General features: G+C 38.0%; 1 protein-coding gene across 2 annotated transcripts in view; it reads right to left on the bottom strand.

The window, feature by feature from the left end:
* Papola (poly(A) polymerase alpha) overlaps positions 1-17,290 on the bottom strand; it is a 53,601-nt gene that overhangs the window by 24,698 nt on the left and 11,613 nt on the right. For both annotated transcript variants that reach the window (XM_005343525.2, XM_013345859.2), the window contains exons 2-12: positions 16,413-16,586; positions 15,425-15,491; positions 10,035-10,116; positions 8,441-8,550; positions 7,538-7,591; positions 6,210-6,321; positions 5,488-5,577; positions 5,260-5,398; positions 3,737-3,809; positions 2,359-2,479; positions 1,428-1,512 (exon numbers count right to left, since the gene is read on the bottom strand). In XM_005343525.2, coding sequence (XP_005343582.1) covers positions 1,428-1,512; positions 2,359-2,479; positions 3,737-3,809; positions 5,260-5,398; positions 5,488-5,577; positions 6,210-6,321; positions 7,538-7,591; positions 8,441-8,550; positions 10,035-10,116; positions 15,425-15,491; positions 16,413-16,586 — 1,107 coding nt within the window. The remainder of the gene's footprint in view (positions 1-1,427; positions 1,513-2,358; positions 2,480-3,736; positions 3,810-5,259; positions 5,399-5,487; positions 5,578-6,209; positions 6,322-7,537; positions 7,592-8,440; positions 8,551-10,034; positions 10,117-15,424; positions 15,492-16,412; positions 16,587-17,290) is intronic.

Here is a 17,290-nt window from a genome sequence, read left to right as displayed (position 1 = left end):
AGCACTCGGGAGGCAGAGGCAGGCGGATCTCTGTGAGTTCGAGACCAGCCTGGTCTACAGAGCTCGTTCCAGGACAGGCTCCAAAGCCACAGAGAAACCCTGTCTCGAAAACCAAAAAAAACCCAACCAAACAAACAAAAACAACAACAAAAAAACCTGGAGTGAGGTCTACTCCATGCTAGCATTCATCTTTCCTAAAGTCGAAGCTACTAAAACACAAGTTCCCCTCTTTCTCCAGCTCTGATAACTACAGATGAGACAGGGAAAGGAAGTGTTCATATTTGAGACTTAGCAACTGAGGAACACTGGTCTTTGAGTCTTTGAGGTCTTATTTTTCTTGATGCAACTATGTCTCATGTATGGTAGTTTTCAAGTGTTGGCATATTGTTAAATACTCATTGGTCATCTCCTCGACATTAAAAAACAATTATCTGCCAATGGAAAGTAATCTAGAGAATGAGCAAGGAAACAAAAGCACTTTGATACTATGCTACTTCTGCCACTCTCACTGACAACACAGTGCTCCCGGACACAACAGTTAAACCGGCTCCATCACTGCTTTTTCATGCAAATACAGAAACAAAACACAGAGACGTCATGAAGGTCATCATTCTTACTTTTAATTTGGGAAAAATATAAAATAATCTTGCTTAAAGTATTTAACAAAACACAATTCAACACAAAATCAAATGGTCAGGAAAATCTCAAGCATTAAAGCAAAAATTTAAGTGGGACTTTGCTAATTTTTCAGCCCAGGGCAAATAAAAGTTCGAGTCCATATTTGGTTTTTGTTATTTCTTTAAGATTTATTGTAACTTACATTTTCAACACAACACAATTCATAAGGCTTTTAATCTCTAAGGTGTTAAATCATTATATTAAAGACATTAATAAAAATTATACCCACTTAAATTGTTAGAAAACTGTTTGCAGACATATTTTTGAAAGGGGAAATAAATAGTAGGCCAATGGTGTGCTGCTAATTACTGAAAACATTAAATCAGCCAAACACATTGACATTCATTGGGTCTGTGCATGTTCTAAATACCCTGGCTAAGTTGTCAGAATTAAATAGAAGAAGTTTCTTGAGAAAGAACTGAAAATAGATAGTTAAGAGCTTATCTGCTTGCTAAGTACAGACTGTCACGATGACAAGTGACACTCCTAAAACTGATGCTGTTGACACACAGTAGGAATGTTGGGTCAATCAAGCAACAAAACTCTAAGACTGACACATTTTATTGATAAAGAAAAAAAAAAAAGCCCAAAACCAGAGTTACTAAAAAGGCTAAGTCCTTTGTGACAGTAAGGAAAACTACAGACATTGAAGAGACTCCAGAGTTCACTAACCTGGCAAGAGATACCACATATGCCACTGTTAACCACTACTTAAGAGCAACATGGCTGACATGCCTTAAAATACATACTTGTACTTCTGAAAGAAGTTTGGAGCTTCAAAAAGTTTGGACCACTCTGCCTTACTCAGCAAAATTTCATCTGTGATAGCAAGACCTAAATTAAAAACATATTAGAATATTTGTATGTTTCAACCTAGCAATATAGAATTTTAAATATATTTTAAACATACTACATGCATTCACTATAATCTTAAACATTAGCAATGGAAGGTTTGTTTCACGTCCTTAGAGCACATTTTACACGTTTTTCAAAAGCACTGGAAAATTTTCTGAGAACCACATTCCCGATAAAGGGCCATTATTAATAAAATGTCATGCACACAGGAAGGCTTGCTCAAACAGAAGCACAGTAGTTACCTGAAAGAAAAGTCACCCACATAATGTTCCTGACTTTTTCAAACAAGTTATTGCTATCTCTAATAGGCAAGAAGCCTTTCCTGTTAAAAAGCTTTCTTACGTGAAGTCAAGAGTTAGTCAACTTAAGGCTGAATACAGTACACGGCCTTTTCTACCCGATGCCTTCAGCCACCTTGATTCTTTGAGGAATTAAGATAGCAATTAGTAATAGCTTTAAATTTAAAATAAACTGGGGCCCAAAGTCAAGGGTCTTCTCAAAGGCAGGGTTTTGGGCCCCAACTACCCTCCAAGTTCTTTCCTGGAAATGTAAATCCCATCCATCCCTTGTGTCCCTCATAAAGGCTATATGGCATCAACTCTGATGACACAGCCTTCAAAGAAGCCAGAAGTACACATCTTAAGTGTGCCTTCATTTTCCAACAATTCTGCTTATAAAAATTGTTACTCTGCAATATGTGATCAAAAATAAATGCACAAATCCAGTTTGGCAATTCAGTTAAATCACACAACTAGCTAACTGTTGGGTCTGTAACAGTAGACAGACCCTTCGTGTATAAAGTAGAGCAGAATCAGAAACACTTACCTTGTTTAAACTCCTCAACCATGACCATCCGTGTTGAAACGGACACATTGTACGTGGAGTTCTGCTGTGGGTATGCTGGTGTAATTATAGGCATAAGATGGTACCTATCACTGGGGTTTACCTACATACAACAACAGCCAATCAGTTTCTTCAAGTATATATACAACAGACACTTGGACTTTCACCCCTTGTTAAACTGAACCAATGATTACATTTTACTTCATTCATAGCTGGAGTTGAGAAATAAAAACCATGTCAGGAGACTGTTTTATAGAAACTTTTTACAGAATGAGAGATCTAGCCAATAGTCTGTTCCCATGCTGGAGGCATGACTACCTTGAAACCTGACTGCGTGCACCTGCTGGGCAAAAACAAAGCAAAACAGAAAGATGTAGTTGTAAATCTACTGCTTTTCCTTATTCAGCAGCATAAATGAGGATGCATGCAGAATTACACTTTTAAGTGTTCTTACTTATAAAACTCAGTTTAAATAAGATTGGACTGACCCTCCAAACTTTCAGCTATCAGAAGCTTACGCTTATTAGCACAGGGCAGAACAGCTCTGGGCTGTTGAGACAACAGGCTGATTTAGTGACTGCTCATCTGTACACTAAAGAGTTCATCACCACAGAAGCAACTACAACTCACTCTCCCTTAAACGCCTTCAAGCTTAGGCAACATGAAAGTGCACAATTTGGGGCTGAGCCTGACTGAAATTAAAAGGCTTTGATACTGTAATAAATAACAAACTAATTTTTAAAAACTTGTAATCTCAAAAACCTAGAAAGTTTTGATTTAAATTAATTCCTTTTATTAATTAATCAATAAAGCTCATGTTACTAACATCTAGAAAGTATAGGCAGTAAATGCTATGTGACACTTCTCAACAAAACGGATGCTCTTCCTTAGCCAACACACTTCTGCAGCTCTGAAGCATCTAAACATCTTTTTACAATTATAGCACAGGCACTGCAATAGTGCTTAGGAGCCATCTGCTACATAGAAACACTACGCAAGAGCTTTCTACAAGTCAATCTTAACAAAGTACTTAGATCAAATAAAAAATATACAGGGATTTTTAGTATCCTTTTATTATTTTTTTAAAGCGCAAACACCCACAACTTTGACTTACAAAATAGTTCTCTATGGAAAGCGTTGTTAGTAAAATCTGTGCCAACTGTGTACATTAGACATGGTTTACAGGGTACATCATCACACTTCTCACACCAGGGGACACTAGAGAGCAGGTCATCTAGAACAAGGGTACTATGAGTGCATCCACTCATTTGTAAGGACTGGGCGGCTTCCTTGAAGTTTATGCAGGTGACTTTTGTTATTGAACAGTGTGAATTTGTAGGGGAAAAAATAATACACTAACCCTTGGGTCCCACACAGGCAAATTAAGATTGCATTCTTCAGGCTGTTTCAATAGCACTGGATTTGGCCATTCCCTGTTCAAAAAGATTGTAGCACTTGATAAGACTACTGGATATTAGCATCTAAACGTATTTTGTTAAACATACAGCATTTGTGAATGTGGCCCTATTTTACTCACTTGGCATATACACCAGTCTCTCAATCCTTTCTGTTGACATAGTATCTCTCTACAAAATTAACCATTTGATGTTTTCTCAAACTCATGGCAAATACCTGCTGTCAGAGAACTGATAAAGCACTATGCAAATAAAAAAGTGTCAATCTCAAAACATCTAATGTGTTCACCTCAACCTTTAGCAAGGTTAATCCCATTTAGAGAAAAAAAGAATCCTGTCTTCACACTAATTCCATCCACGGACATATGAGAAGTTACTTCTGACTACAGTCAAAGTGATAGGAATAACTGTAAAAGTCAAGGATGTTGTTTCCCATATATACTATATAATACAGTGAAATGCTATTTCTTTCACTTTATAGAGATCAAAGATGAAAAATGTTTGTGTATCACCTTTGGAGAAGTTCTAAGTCTTTGACCTTATCACACCTCACTCTTTGTTACAAAGGCAAAGCAACAGAACTAAACTGGGAAGTAGCCACTGTAATTATAAATTATATCCATGAGTCTAGCTGTTACAAAGTGACTATAAAGGAACAATTCTTGTTTCACATGGAAGAAACGAAGGAGTTGAAAATATAGAAGACAAATCTCTTTAAGATAATCTGATTAAAACCCTAACTTTTTGGGTCAAGGTAATCAACACAAATTGGCAATGTCTTGAACTTTTCCTAAATCAAAATTCATCAACATGCACATCTTCATTAGGAAAATATAACGAATTTTTCCTGGACTAAGTCTCAAAGGATTCAGCAACTACATTATTTTTTCAATCACTTAATGTACTTTTTTAATTCTTATAAAAAGTGATACTTTTAAGGTTTTGCCAAGACAATGAACAGCTGGAAGTAAGCAAAACGCAACCACAAAAACAATGGCCAAACATTTAGAAGCATTCAAAACGAAAGTAGAATAGAAGTGTGTGTAAGTTCTAACCAACCTATCAACGCATGAGATCAGCACACATTACAGTAGCTAAAGTTCAGAGTTTATTAGGAGGATAGGCTCACACAAGTAGAACAGGCATTATCTGCCTTATGATCCTGGAAGAACTAGGTTAAAGAAATGGAGTTTAGGTCTGCCTTTTCATATTCAATGTCTCTTCCCAAATGGTAGCTGTATCTTGAGCTAAAACTGTTTTTTTTTTTGTTTTTTGTTTTTTGTTTTTGGCGGGACTGGTGACTGAACACAAGGCCTTGCATATGCCAGGCAAGCACTCTACCACTGAACTACACCCTCAGCCCACAAACTAAAATTGGAATCTGAAACAGCTGTAGAAATGTCATAGAAATAAGACTAAACTTCAGTGTCTACAATCAATTTTATTGTAATATAATCTAAAAACATACCATTTAGAAAATACCAAGAAAAATTTATGTACAAGAGTGGATGCTATTGCATTTGGATAAAGCTGGCAAGTTCTTGCTACTAGCATAGCCCAGGAAACACCACCGAGGAAACCTAATATATTGGAATAGATGTTGTGCCCTGTTGATAAGGGAAAAGCAAAAATATAAGTTAGTGTTAAGAAGAGCTTAAATGTTTTTAATAAGCTAGCCAACAAATTCTGAACTCACGTTTGGCCCACAGTTTGATGGCTCTCAGAGTTAACCTGAAGTTGTCAATGTTTGGTACTAGATGTAAAATCTCATCGGTTACCCTGCAACCTGATTAACAGGAGTGAGAGAAACAGAACATTAAGCCATCAAAGGAATTATGATAGTGATAATTTTCTAAGACTATCCTCAAATTAAAACCTTATTTGGCAGAATGTGATTCAGTAGTAAATCAAGTAGTTATTTCCTGTCCCAAGCATCATCCTAAACCAAAACTAACATACTGTGGTAGTTAATCTTGCAACTAGTAACTGAAACTTTTTCCTGTCCAGATGCCCCGAGCTTCCAATGGTTGTCCCAAAGTACTGGTAATGAGCTATTCTAGCATTTCAGAGAAAACCCCTCTCTCTCATCTGATAACATTATGAAGCAAATATCAAGTGCAAATTAATGAAGGGCTACACAGTAAAACCTCAATTACTAGCAACATTACAAATGTCAGTATTACGAGGATACCATTAATAACAGGAAAAACTATTAAGATCATCAGTGAGCAAATAAACTACCAGACACTGCTCTGTAGTCTACCACGAAAAGAATGTTTTATTGTATTCATAATACATTAACAACAGGCTACAAACACCTTCATTACAAAGCATACATTTTAAAAGCTGTTATTTACTATTTAAAAAAAAAAAAAGAAAAACTCCAACACCACAAAGAGAAGCAGGCTTTTTACATACCATTAAGGCTTCTTATGCATCTTATATCTAGGTTTTTAAGCAAACTGTCATCTCGTAGGTCCAAATCTTCTGGAATAGTCTGCAGTGCTAATCTTGCAAACAAAATATCAATCTAAAACAAAAAAATAAAATCTATATTCCATATCTAACTAATTTTATGGTATTTCTATATTAAAAAAATTCTTAAAGCCCTTTCATAACCATGAACACTGCAATGGCTACAATGGCCTCACAAGAAGCCCAAACTGCAGACACAGGCATTAATCAGAGGCCAAAGCATGCAAATGGAGATAAGAACTAGAATTAACATATACTACATGTCATTTCAACTATAAGAAGTCTACTAATTTTGCTAAATGCATACACTTGAATTAACTTCTGCTTTATCATCTGTAGGAGCTGTAAGCTAGCTGCATATTTAAAGGGGCAAAAATGGGGGATAAGTACTTTGATAGGAAAGGTAGTCCCTTGCTCTGGTGTCTGCCTCTCCTGCTGCTTCTGGGGAGCACAAAGGCCTGTCTAGGGTGGAGCAGATATTAGCTCAGAAAGGAGCTCACATAATCACTTACTTTCACATAAAAAGAAAGCAAAACCAGTAGGTAAATTGGATGTCAGGTTATATTTTAATTATAGTTTTATATTTAAATACTGGCTATAATTATTTATGCAAATTTAATTTGTAACCAAATTCATAACATTTTGTCTACTTAGTAGAATCAATAGTTTAACCTTTCATAAAAGTTAGGCATCCTATAACAATTCTAAAACTAACCCCAAATACAGAAAAATACCAGCAAGTAATTCTTTCCATATCTCAATTTTATAATCAGCAACATTATCATCAAGTCACTATTAACTTAATAGAAATAACTCTGCAGACAGACCTCTGTGCTCCCCAGAAGCAGCAGTAGAGGCAAACACCAGAACACGCACTAAATCTGCTGCCAAAGTACTTAAAGTCCTGCTAGCTCACACTACCCCATCTTTTAAAGTACCTATGCAAACTGACATAGAGAGAAAAGCTCCTTCAAACACAGACCATTTACTTATTGCCTGAATCAGAACACAAAATTCACATGTGAACAAAATATCAAAAAAACTGCTTTGCAGCAGCTTCCAGCCCTAGATCCTTCAGTTCAGTTCACACTTGCTGCTGGAAAAAGAATCTAACAGACATATTCTACAAAAACAGACACTCAACTTCCATGACAAAAAATTGTTAGTACCAACCAACTCACAAATTCTTACTGGCAATCAAATGTTTATCTACACTGACCAAAATCCAGGACAGTCCATACAAAAAGCTGCCTGCTAGGACTAGATCTTACCTCTATTCCATCAAAACAGAGTTTGATGACTGGTACAAATGCCTCTTCAACAGCCTGTGAGAAAGTAAACAAGTTTAGTTCCTGAAGCTTCATAAGTCCATGACATGCTTCTGCTACGTTTTCCCTTAGTCTGTCTGGGCCAGGGTCTTATTTAGAACAACCTGGACTCAAAACAGTCACTCAGTTGAAAATATCCTGAACTTCTGATCCTCCTGCCTCTAATCCCCAACGGCCCAGATTACAGGTGTGCTACATGTGGCTATTATTGGCACTTGTTAAAATAAGGAACTTGAAATTGTTTCAGGATAATTTAGCTGGGAGTAGGGAGTGGGCAGCAGGAAGAGAGGAGGAAGGGGAATTATGGTGAGTATATAAAATGAAGGTAAAATTTAAAATTAAATAAATGAAAGATAATTTAGCAGAATCCCAACAAAAAAATAAGTTCTTAGCAATGAAATTTAACACTCAAAATCCTTTTTATCTGTCATGGTATGTCAGCTTTTTCATTACTTATCCACTTCTATTTCCTAATCCCCCCTACCCCACCCCACCCCTGTGTTTACTGAGACTGGGTTTCTCTGTAGCTTTGGAGCCTGTCCTGGAACTCACTCTGTAGAGCAGGCTGGCCTCGAACTCCCAGAGATCCGCCTATTTCTGCCTCCTGAGTGCTGAGACTAAAGGCGTGCAACCCCCCTCCCCAGCTATTTACTAATTTCTAAGTATAGGTTTATCATTCTAGTTTTGTTATAAAATACACAAGGCAAATGCATGTTGAGTACTCAAAATGGCCTGGAAAACTGGAATAGCTCAATTAGTGATTCCTCTACCTCTAACATAAATTTCTCTCAAAGGACTAAGTGGTATCTTTTTAACCCTTCCTCTCTTGCCCCAATATTTACATACTCTTAAGTCTTTTACTTCTTCTTGTAATTTCAATTTATCATAGAATGAGGTGAAAAAGTCACTCCGATCAACATGTCTTGGTGCAACACACAACGCATCAATATCAGCACCTTAAAAAATAAAAATTCAACCATTACACAGTAGTACAAAGAAATTGCCTTGTTATCTTAACAATAATGGTATTTGATATTAGTTGACACAACATCAGCAAGCTCTAGAACTTTACCCCCTGACAAACATAATCAGTCAGTGGAGAAAGGCAATGCTAACTAATTGGTATGCTTTTCTTCAGACACACTGTATTCAAATTAGACTTCATAAACAAGTCAAAACAAGGATGAGCCAGAACTTTCCTTGAGTGCACTTATCCATGGTCTTGGTGTCATTCTTAAACTAACCACAAGTTGAGCCGTGTTGGCAAGTCTTTGATATCAGCACTCAGAAGCCAGAGGCAGGAAGATCTCTGTGAGTTTGAGGGCAGCCTGGTCTACAAAGAGAGTTCCAAGACAGCCTGGCTACACAGAGAAACCCTGTCTCAAACAAACAAACAAACAAAAAACTCCAGTTTTACTGGTACATAGAGCGCTCTGCTGAAAAGCAGTAAAACTAAACTTGATCAAACAGATCTCCATGGAATCAGGTCAATTCTCAAGACTAGATATCATACTCAAAAAGTCACCTGAAGCGCATCCTACAAGGTGCACAGGACGTATCAAAAGTAAACATACTATAGCTAGACAGAGCACTAAGACAAAAGAAAATAGAGTGCCAAGGCATTCACACGGTTTAACAGTGTGACCTCTTCCACTTGAGTTGTATACACTGGTTCTGTCTCCTAAGACTCTGACTCGTATTTTTGAGAGTGAAATTACTTTAAGGAATAAATAAGACAATGAAGATTAAAATTTAGTTTCTGGAGGCTGGTGAGGTGGATCAGTAGTGCAGAGCACCAAACATTAGTTCACAGCCTACATGGTAGCTCACACCAGCCCTCTAAACCCCAGATCCAGGGGGTCAATGTCCCTTTCTGGCTTCTTGCAAGTACCTGTCACACATGTGGTACACATGCTTGTATGCTTAAGAAAAGTCATACATAGACAATAAAAAAGTATTTCTTAAAAAAGTTACCCTTTTCAAAAAAAAGTTAATATTCAATGTGATCACCAGTAGCTACAGACCCATTAGGCTCAGTTTTTGCTAAGCTGTATTTTACAATCTTACCAGCAATAAAGAAATGAGGACAAGAAAACGACAACTTTCTTGGAGCTTGACTTTTCTCATAGCCAGTGTTACTCTTCAGAAAGGAAGAAGGAATCTACAGAAAACTGTCCAAATAGGAACTGCCCTGCACCAACACTTCCCAATATAGCAGACAGCCACATGCTGTTCAATACAGAAAATGTGGCTTACTCCAATGGTGAACTGAGTTATTACTTCACTGCATCACAACCATCAGGTATAGAAGGCTCTATCTGAATTTAAAATTCCTTAAGGATTCTCACTTCCTTGCTAATTCAATCTTGTGTATGACTCATAAAAAACTCATAATCTTAAGAAATAAAAGTTTATTAACTCAAAATAAGTAATTACCTACCTTTGGTATGTACTCCTAGTCTGTAAGATCCAAACGTAAAAATTTTTCCTCCAACATTTTCAATGACAGATTGTGGAAGATTCTGTAGAACAAAACAATGGTTGTCAACAAAGCCTGGGGGACACCACTTCAAATGATGTAACAGCTATTTCTGAGTTTTGTCAATTTAGTGTGTGTGTGAGGTTTCTGTTTGTTTTGAGACAAGTTCTTAACTGTGTAGCCAGGCTGATCTCAAAGTCTCAATTCAATCTACCTGCCTCAGAATCGCAAGCCCTGAAACTATAAAATTGCTATACTTTAACTACACAAAACTGGGATGGTGGCACGTACCTGTAACTCTCAGCACTGGGGAGGAAGTAAAAGAAGGGTCAAAATTCAAGGTGTCGGGGTCTGTCTGTCTGTCTCTCTCTCTCTCTCTTACACACACACACACCCCTTCGGGCCAGCCTGCCTAGAAGATACCCCATCTCAAAGAATAAATACATAAAAATAGGTTCATCAAGACCACTCAGTGCATAAAGGCACTTGCCACTAAGCCTGACAACCTGGGTAACTAATCCCAGAGGCCCATACAGTAGAAGGACCCACCCAACTCAGGCAAATTGTCCTCTGACCTCCACACATACCACATGCACAATAAATCAATGTAATAAAAATAATAACTGAGATTCCCCCCTCCCAAAATTATGATATCCAAAAATATTCATAGGAAAACTGAGTCAGGTACCAAGTCATCACAGAGAGACCTTATCAATGGATGAAAAATCATGCACAGGCCTCGCCTTATGAGGCCCCATTTTCATCAACTTGCAACACTCGTCAAAGAGCCAAACTATTCACAGAACACAAACCAAACCAGAGAGGAATGAGACTCATTCTATTAAGCCAAACAATTTTTCTTAATCCTCAGGCTCGTCCTAGGAAGACACACAGAAGAACTAACAACGCTTCTGCTCCAGCTGTCCAGAAGCTAAACAAGGCTAATCTAAACTACACAGCAAGATCTTCCCTGAAAGAATAAAGAGCCAGTATTTGGGAGGCAGAGGCAGGCAGAGCTCTATGAGTTCGAGCCAGCCTCATGATCTATAGAGCGAGTTATAGGATAGCTAAGGCTACACAGATTAACTCAAAAATCAGTTAAAAATAAAACTATAGCCGGGCGGTGGTGGCGCACGCCTTTAATCCCAGCACTCGGGAGGCAGAGGCAGGCGGATCTCTGTGAGTTCAAGGCCAGCCTGGTCTACAAGAGCTAGTTTTCCAGGACAGGAACCAAAAAGCTACAGAGAAACCCTGTCTCAAAAAAAATCCAAAAAAAAAAAAAACCTATAAAGACCACCAAGATTTAAATAAATAAGAGTTATTAGTTCAAATAGGGTATGGTATCATGCAACTGTACTCCTTGTACTTGGCAGGCTGAGAAGAGGATCACTATAAATTTCAGGGTACTTTGGGCTGTCTATGGAGGGAGATCATGCCTCAAGAAACAAAAGAATCACTGGTTCAATACAACACTAAAGATTTCTCAGGCTCACGAACTGGACAGAATACTGTAAATATTATTGAAAGTAACCTAAAGATCAATAGCAATCACCATGAACTTCCAGTAATACTCTTCACAAAACAAAAGAAAAATTCTAAATTCATCAGGAAACATAAAATGCATACATACTAGCCTAGGCAATCCTACACAGGAAGAACAATGACAAAAGAACCGTGAATCCCAATTTCAATTTATATTAAAGAGCCAACAGCAAAAACAGAATGGAACTGCCTCAAAACACACAGAGAACCAACAGAAGACCTTAGAAGTAAACTAACAGCTACAGCTTTCTTTCAGCACAAATTCATATTCTTGAACCAGTGTTGCACCCAAATGAGTAGTTCTGTAACTGTCCTCACAGGTTCTCTATTATCAGTTTAATTATGGTTAGTAACCATACGGAAGGACATTTTTGGCTAGCTTTCTGAATAACAAAATAAGCAAAAAAAAAAAAAAACTACGCAGGTTAACACAAAAGCTACTAGTCCTATCTTTATGAAATGGAACATTGGCAAACAAGTTCTAAAAATTATTAGCTTTAAACTTCTGATATTTCTACCAAGTTGGGCTTTCTTCTTTTTTTACTGTGCAACCTGCTTCAGTGCTAGCAGCCTAAGGCAGAAAGACTGAGTGACAGGAACAACATTTTGCACGGGATACCATTAGAGGCAGATGATGGAGCACCATAAATCCAAAGCCATCTATGATCATCCACAAATTTTTGATAACGGTATCAAAAACATACTACAGTAGTAGTAGTTGGATCCCTTTTTACACTGTGTTTAAAAAACAAAGAACTGTGCGCCTTAATATAACCTGAAATTCTGCAACTACTACAGAAAAATGGAATGCCTCAAAATACAGACGCAGGCAAAGATTTTCTGAAAGACTCCAAGATATCAGGAAATAATACTGGCAAATAAGATTTCATGAAATTAAAAAACTGAGCCGGGCGGTGGTGGCGCACGCCTTTAATCCCAGCACTCGGGAGGCAGAGGCAAGCGAATCTCTGTGAGTTCGAGACTAGCCTGGTCTACAGAGCTAGTTCCAGGACAGGCTCCAAAGCCACAAAGAAACCCTGTCTCGAAAAACCAAAAAAAAAAAAAAAGAAATTAAAAAACTGCGAGACAAACCAGAGTGAAAAAGTCAGTCTACAGACGAAAGAAACAGCTTTCCCAACTACTCTTCCCACAAGATTAAGATCTTGTATGTAGAATTTATTCAGTCATAAAGAATAAAATTAGGGCCGGGTGGTTGTGTTGTACACCTTTAATCCCAGCACTCGGGAGGCAGAGGCAGTGGGATCTTTGTGAGTTCAAGGCCAACCTGGTCTACAGAGTGCATTCCAAGACAGCCAGCGGTACAGAGAAACCCTGTCTTAAAAAATGGAAAAAAGAAAAATAATAAAATTAGAGGGTTAGATTAATGCCTCACAAAAATAAATCTTAAAATTTATGCATTAATTAAATATCTTTTAGATGAAAATGGATGGAACCAAAGATCACTTTAAGCAAAATCAGCCAAATGCAGGCTAACCATATTGCATATCATCTCATTTGTGAATCTAGACAAGAGACAGATGACACAAAGGCAAATGGGGGACTTTCTGTGGTGAAGATGACTAACAAATGGGGGTCGGGGAAGAGGAAGACAGTGGAAGGTGATCAAGCCTAACACTGCACACAGATGAAAACATTAAATGCAAAGCCTCTGCTCTATGTGCTTACTAAATACAAGTAAATAAAGCACTGGTTCAAGAAACTCATCAGGTCCTCCAGTCCCTGGGAGGGAAGAACAAAAGTATCCATGATGGCAGATGTGGTGCACATCCCTGCAATCCTAGCACTGCCTATCACCCAACACTATGAAGGAGAGCCATGGAGGTCCAGGACAGTCTTCATGAAGCCTGTTCTCAATAGACAAGCAGGCATATCTCAAAAAAATAAAATAAAAATAAAAAAATTCAGTTCTGACCAGGAATGGTGGCAAATAACTGTACTCCCAGTATTAGGAAGGTAAAAGCTAAGTCAAAGTCATCACACTACTTAGGTAATCAAGTTCAAGGCCCACCCGGGCTACATACTAAAACCATCTCAAAATACAAACCAGTTGTGGCTTTGTCTACCTGACTAGCATCTAAGAAAAAAGCTCTTCAATAAATCCATGCTTCCTACACAAGGGTAGTACCAACTTCAATGAAGAAAAACACAAGCTTGGACACTTCTTGCTCAGCTCATAAAACTTATTTTTCCAAATTTTCTATTGAAAACTTTGTTAGTGCCGGGCGATGGTGGCGCATGCCTTTAATCCCAGCACTCGGGAGGCAGAGGCAGGCGGATCTCTGTGAGTTCGAGACCAGCCTGGTCTACAGAGCTAGTTCCAGGACAGGCTCCAAAGCCACAGAGAAACCCTGTCTCGAAAAACCAGAAAAAAAAAAAAAAAAAGAAAACTTTGTTAGTAAGAAATGTGGGACATAAAAATCATCATTTAAATGTTCCAGCTGATCAATTTTTAATCAGTTTAAATATATAAACATGTATTATAAGAACACTATCAACTTACCTAAAACCATATAACTTATTTTCCCTTCATACCCTCTCCTGTCCTATGAGTCTTCCCTTGGTTATCTATCAGCCTTTCAGGTGTGTAAAAATTAGACATGCATTTTCTATTACAGCAGAAAAATTACTGCTACTTATGGAACATTAAGAATCTGTCAAATACATTCCACACAGCTCTAATAATAATTTTACTTTAATATTAAGCATACCAATGAACTCCTTAACTGTGCAAATTAGTACAGTCAAAGTACCATGAATTCAGGGAAATGTCATAACTAAACAATGATGTTCTTTTTGAGTATCTAAAACAAAACAACACTAAAAAAAAAAAAACCAAAACCTACAAGTGGGGGCTAGAGATGACTTAGTGGTTAAGAGCACTATTTGCTCTTCTAGAAGACCCAGGTTCAGTTCCTAGTACCCAGTGACAGCTCACAAAAAAGATGGTCCAGAGGATCTGATGACTAGCCACACCTATAAGCCAAAATACCCATACACATAAAAAATTAATTCATTAAAAACAAACAAAAAACAAAGCTATTCCAGGACTTTTAAAAAAACAGTTAAGATTCTCAAGTATGGTAGGGACTGAATCCAGACCTGGAACATTCTAAAACTGAAGTAAACCTTTCTTTTGTTTGTATGCTTCTTTTGTTTTTTAAGACAGGGTTTCTCTGTATAACAGCCCTAACTGTCCTGGAAGTTGTTTTATAGACCAGGTTGGCCTCGAACTCATAGGTATCTCTGCCTGTAATGAGATTAAAAGTGTGCAATAGTAAACTTTTAAAAACTGCTTTCATTGCTTTATTAGAGACATGGCCTCATAACACAGCTCAGGCTAACCTCAAACTTTCAATTCTCCTGCCTACCCACCTTCCAAATGGCGGGACTGCAGCCCAGTGCCAAGGCCACCTCGACCATGAGAACCCTTCCTTAAAAGTGATTAAAGTAGTTCACAACTACTGGGTCTGACTCTGAAATACTGCAACCAGAAAGCACTATTTTTTTTTAAAAGTCACTGTTTTTAGTTTACTTCTTTCAAAATAACAAGAAACTTGGAAACTGTTTTAGGAATAAAAATTCTGGTATGGTGGCACACCTAGTCCTAGCACTTAGGAGGCAGAGGCAAGTGAACCTATGTGAGTTTTAGGCCCATCTGGTCTATATAGTGAGCCCCAGAGAAACATACAGCTAACTCTTACCTTACAAACAAACAAACCACAAAAGACTTAATTCATTCAAGTAGGGCCAACTGATGTAGGACAGTTGGGTCTGTGGCATCACCTTACCTTACTCTCGCTGATTTCTCGTATCCATTCTTTCACCAGGTTATTTAATTTTCCCAAAATTAAAATCCTGTTGATAAAGCAATTAACAAGTTATTCACTATTACAGATTAAATTATAAATAAATGGATCACAAGGTTTTACTTTTGTTCTTGTTTTTGAGACATGCTCTTACCACATAGTCCAGGCTAACTTAGAACTCACAATCCTGACTCCCAGGTGCGAGAATTATAGTTATTTGCTACTATTTTAGGTTTTATTTCTATTTATTTACTTACTTGTTGTTTATGGATAAGGTTTTACTATATAACCCAGATGCCCACCATTGCCTCCTCAGAGCTGGGATCAATGTAATGGTGTGGGCCTGGCCTCAAAACTCACATTTTGTAAGAGATCAGAAACTTAAGAGGTTAAACATTGGCACTGATAACACTGGTTAAAGTATTTCCTTTTCTCCTGACAATCCTGCATTATAACCAAGAGCCACTGGAAATTTTTTTTTAATTTTATGTGTATAGGTATTTTACCTGCATTTTATGTCAGTATACCACACATGTGCCTTGTGCCTACAAAGGCCAGGTCAGAAGAGGGCACTGAATCCCCTAAAATTGGAGTTACAGATGGGTGAAAACTACCATGTGGAACTGGAAATTCAACCCAGGTCCTCTGTAAGAGCTGAGTGTTCTTAACCTCTGAGTCAATCTCCAGTCCCCTTCAAAAATTTCAACTGAGCTAAGGGTAGCTTAACAGTAGAGCCTTGCCCAATGTACAATGTTTAAACCCTAACCAAAACTGTTCTGCTCCCCTACTACCCCCCCCCCCAAAAATCATAATTAAGGCAATAGAACTCTGTATGAAACAAGTTCTCTCTAGGGAATATCAACTTGTATGAAACAAGCAAATAAGATTCAGAGTAACCTTATCTACAAAGTAAGTGAAGACTTAGAATTTACTGAGTATAAACATCTTAAAGTTCACACATACATCCTACCTGCGCTGCAGTTCCTCTTCTTCTTCAAAAACCCCAAAGGGCTTCAGAGTCTCGATGAGTTTCTGTGTTAGCAGGCAGTCAGTCTCCTTGGGGGCCGCTAAGCTGATAGGAGAGGTAATGCCATAGTGCCTCTGTGGTGGCTGCGTTTGTTGTGATCCCTGCGTTGTAACTGGACTAAAAATGGAATTGGATAAACTTTCTTTACTGCCAAAAAATTCTACAATTTGAAATTAATCAATATGACTGGAACAAGTACTTTAGTAAAAATGTACTTCTACAGTTGATCCTTGCCATGTTCCCCAAACTTGTATTTTTTTTTTTTCAGACAGGAAATGCAGGGCAACCCAGGCTGGCCATGAACCTACTTGCCTTAGCCCCAGATTGCTAGAACTACAGGCATGTATCACCATGCTCAACTCCAAATTTTTACTTTCGAAGACATTTTGCTTCACAACAAAATATATCTCTGTATACTTTGAAGTAAAATATATCAATAAATTTCTATTCCCCCAAGAATTAACGTCACTGAAGCACCAAACTAAATGGAAGAACCCATACCGACACACTGCCAGAGAGCAAGCAATACAGTAATACAGAACACACTGCTAGATAGAGTGCAATACAAAAAATAAACCTTTAAAAATGAAACAAGAAGTCCTTTTGCATTTCTAAAGCCCTAATAAACAGCTGGGGTGGGGGTAGGGCTGTTTCAACTGAGCATCTGGTATACTGTAGTTCCAGCACTCAGAAGGCAGAGACAAGATTGCCAATAAATAATCCGGCCTAAAGCCGGGCAGTGGTGGCGCACGCCTTTAATCCCAGCACTCGGGAGGCAGAGGCAGGCGGATCTCTGTGAGTTCGAGGCCAGCCTGGTCTAC

The sequence above is a fragment of the Microtus ochrogaster genome, chromosome 1, assembly GCF_000317375.1.
Source record: "Microtus ochrogaster isolate Prairie Vole_2 chromosome 1, MicOch1.0, whole genome shotgun sequence".
In the NCBI taxonomy this organism is placed as follows: Eukaryota; Metazoa; Chordata; class Mammalia; order Rodentia; family Cricetidae; genus Microtus; species Microtus ochrogaster.
Note: the sequence above shows the minus strand (reverse complement) of the source record. Positions and strands in the feature narration are given on the sequence as shown.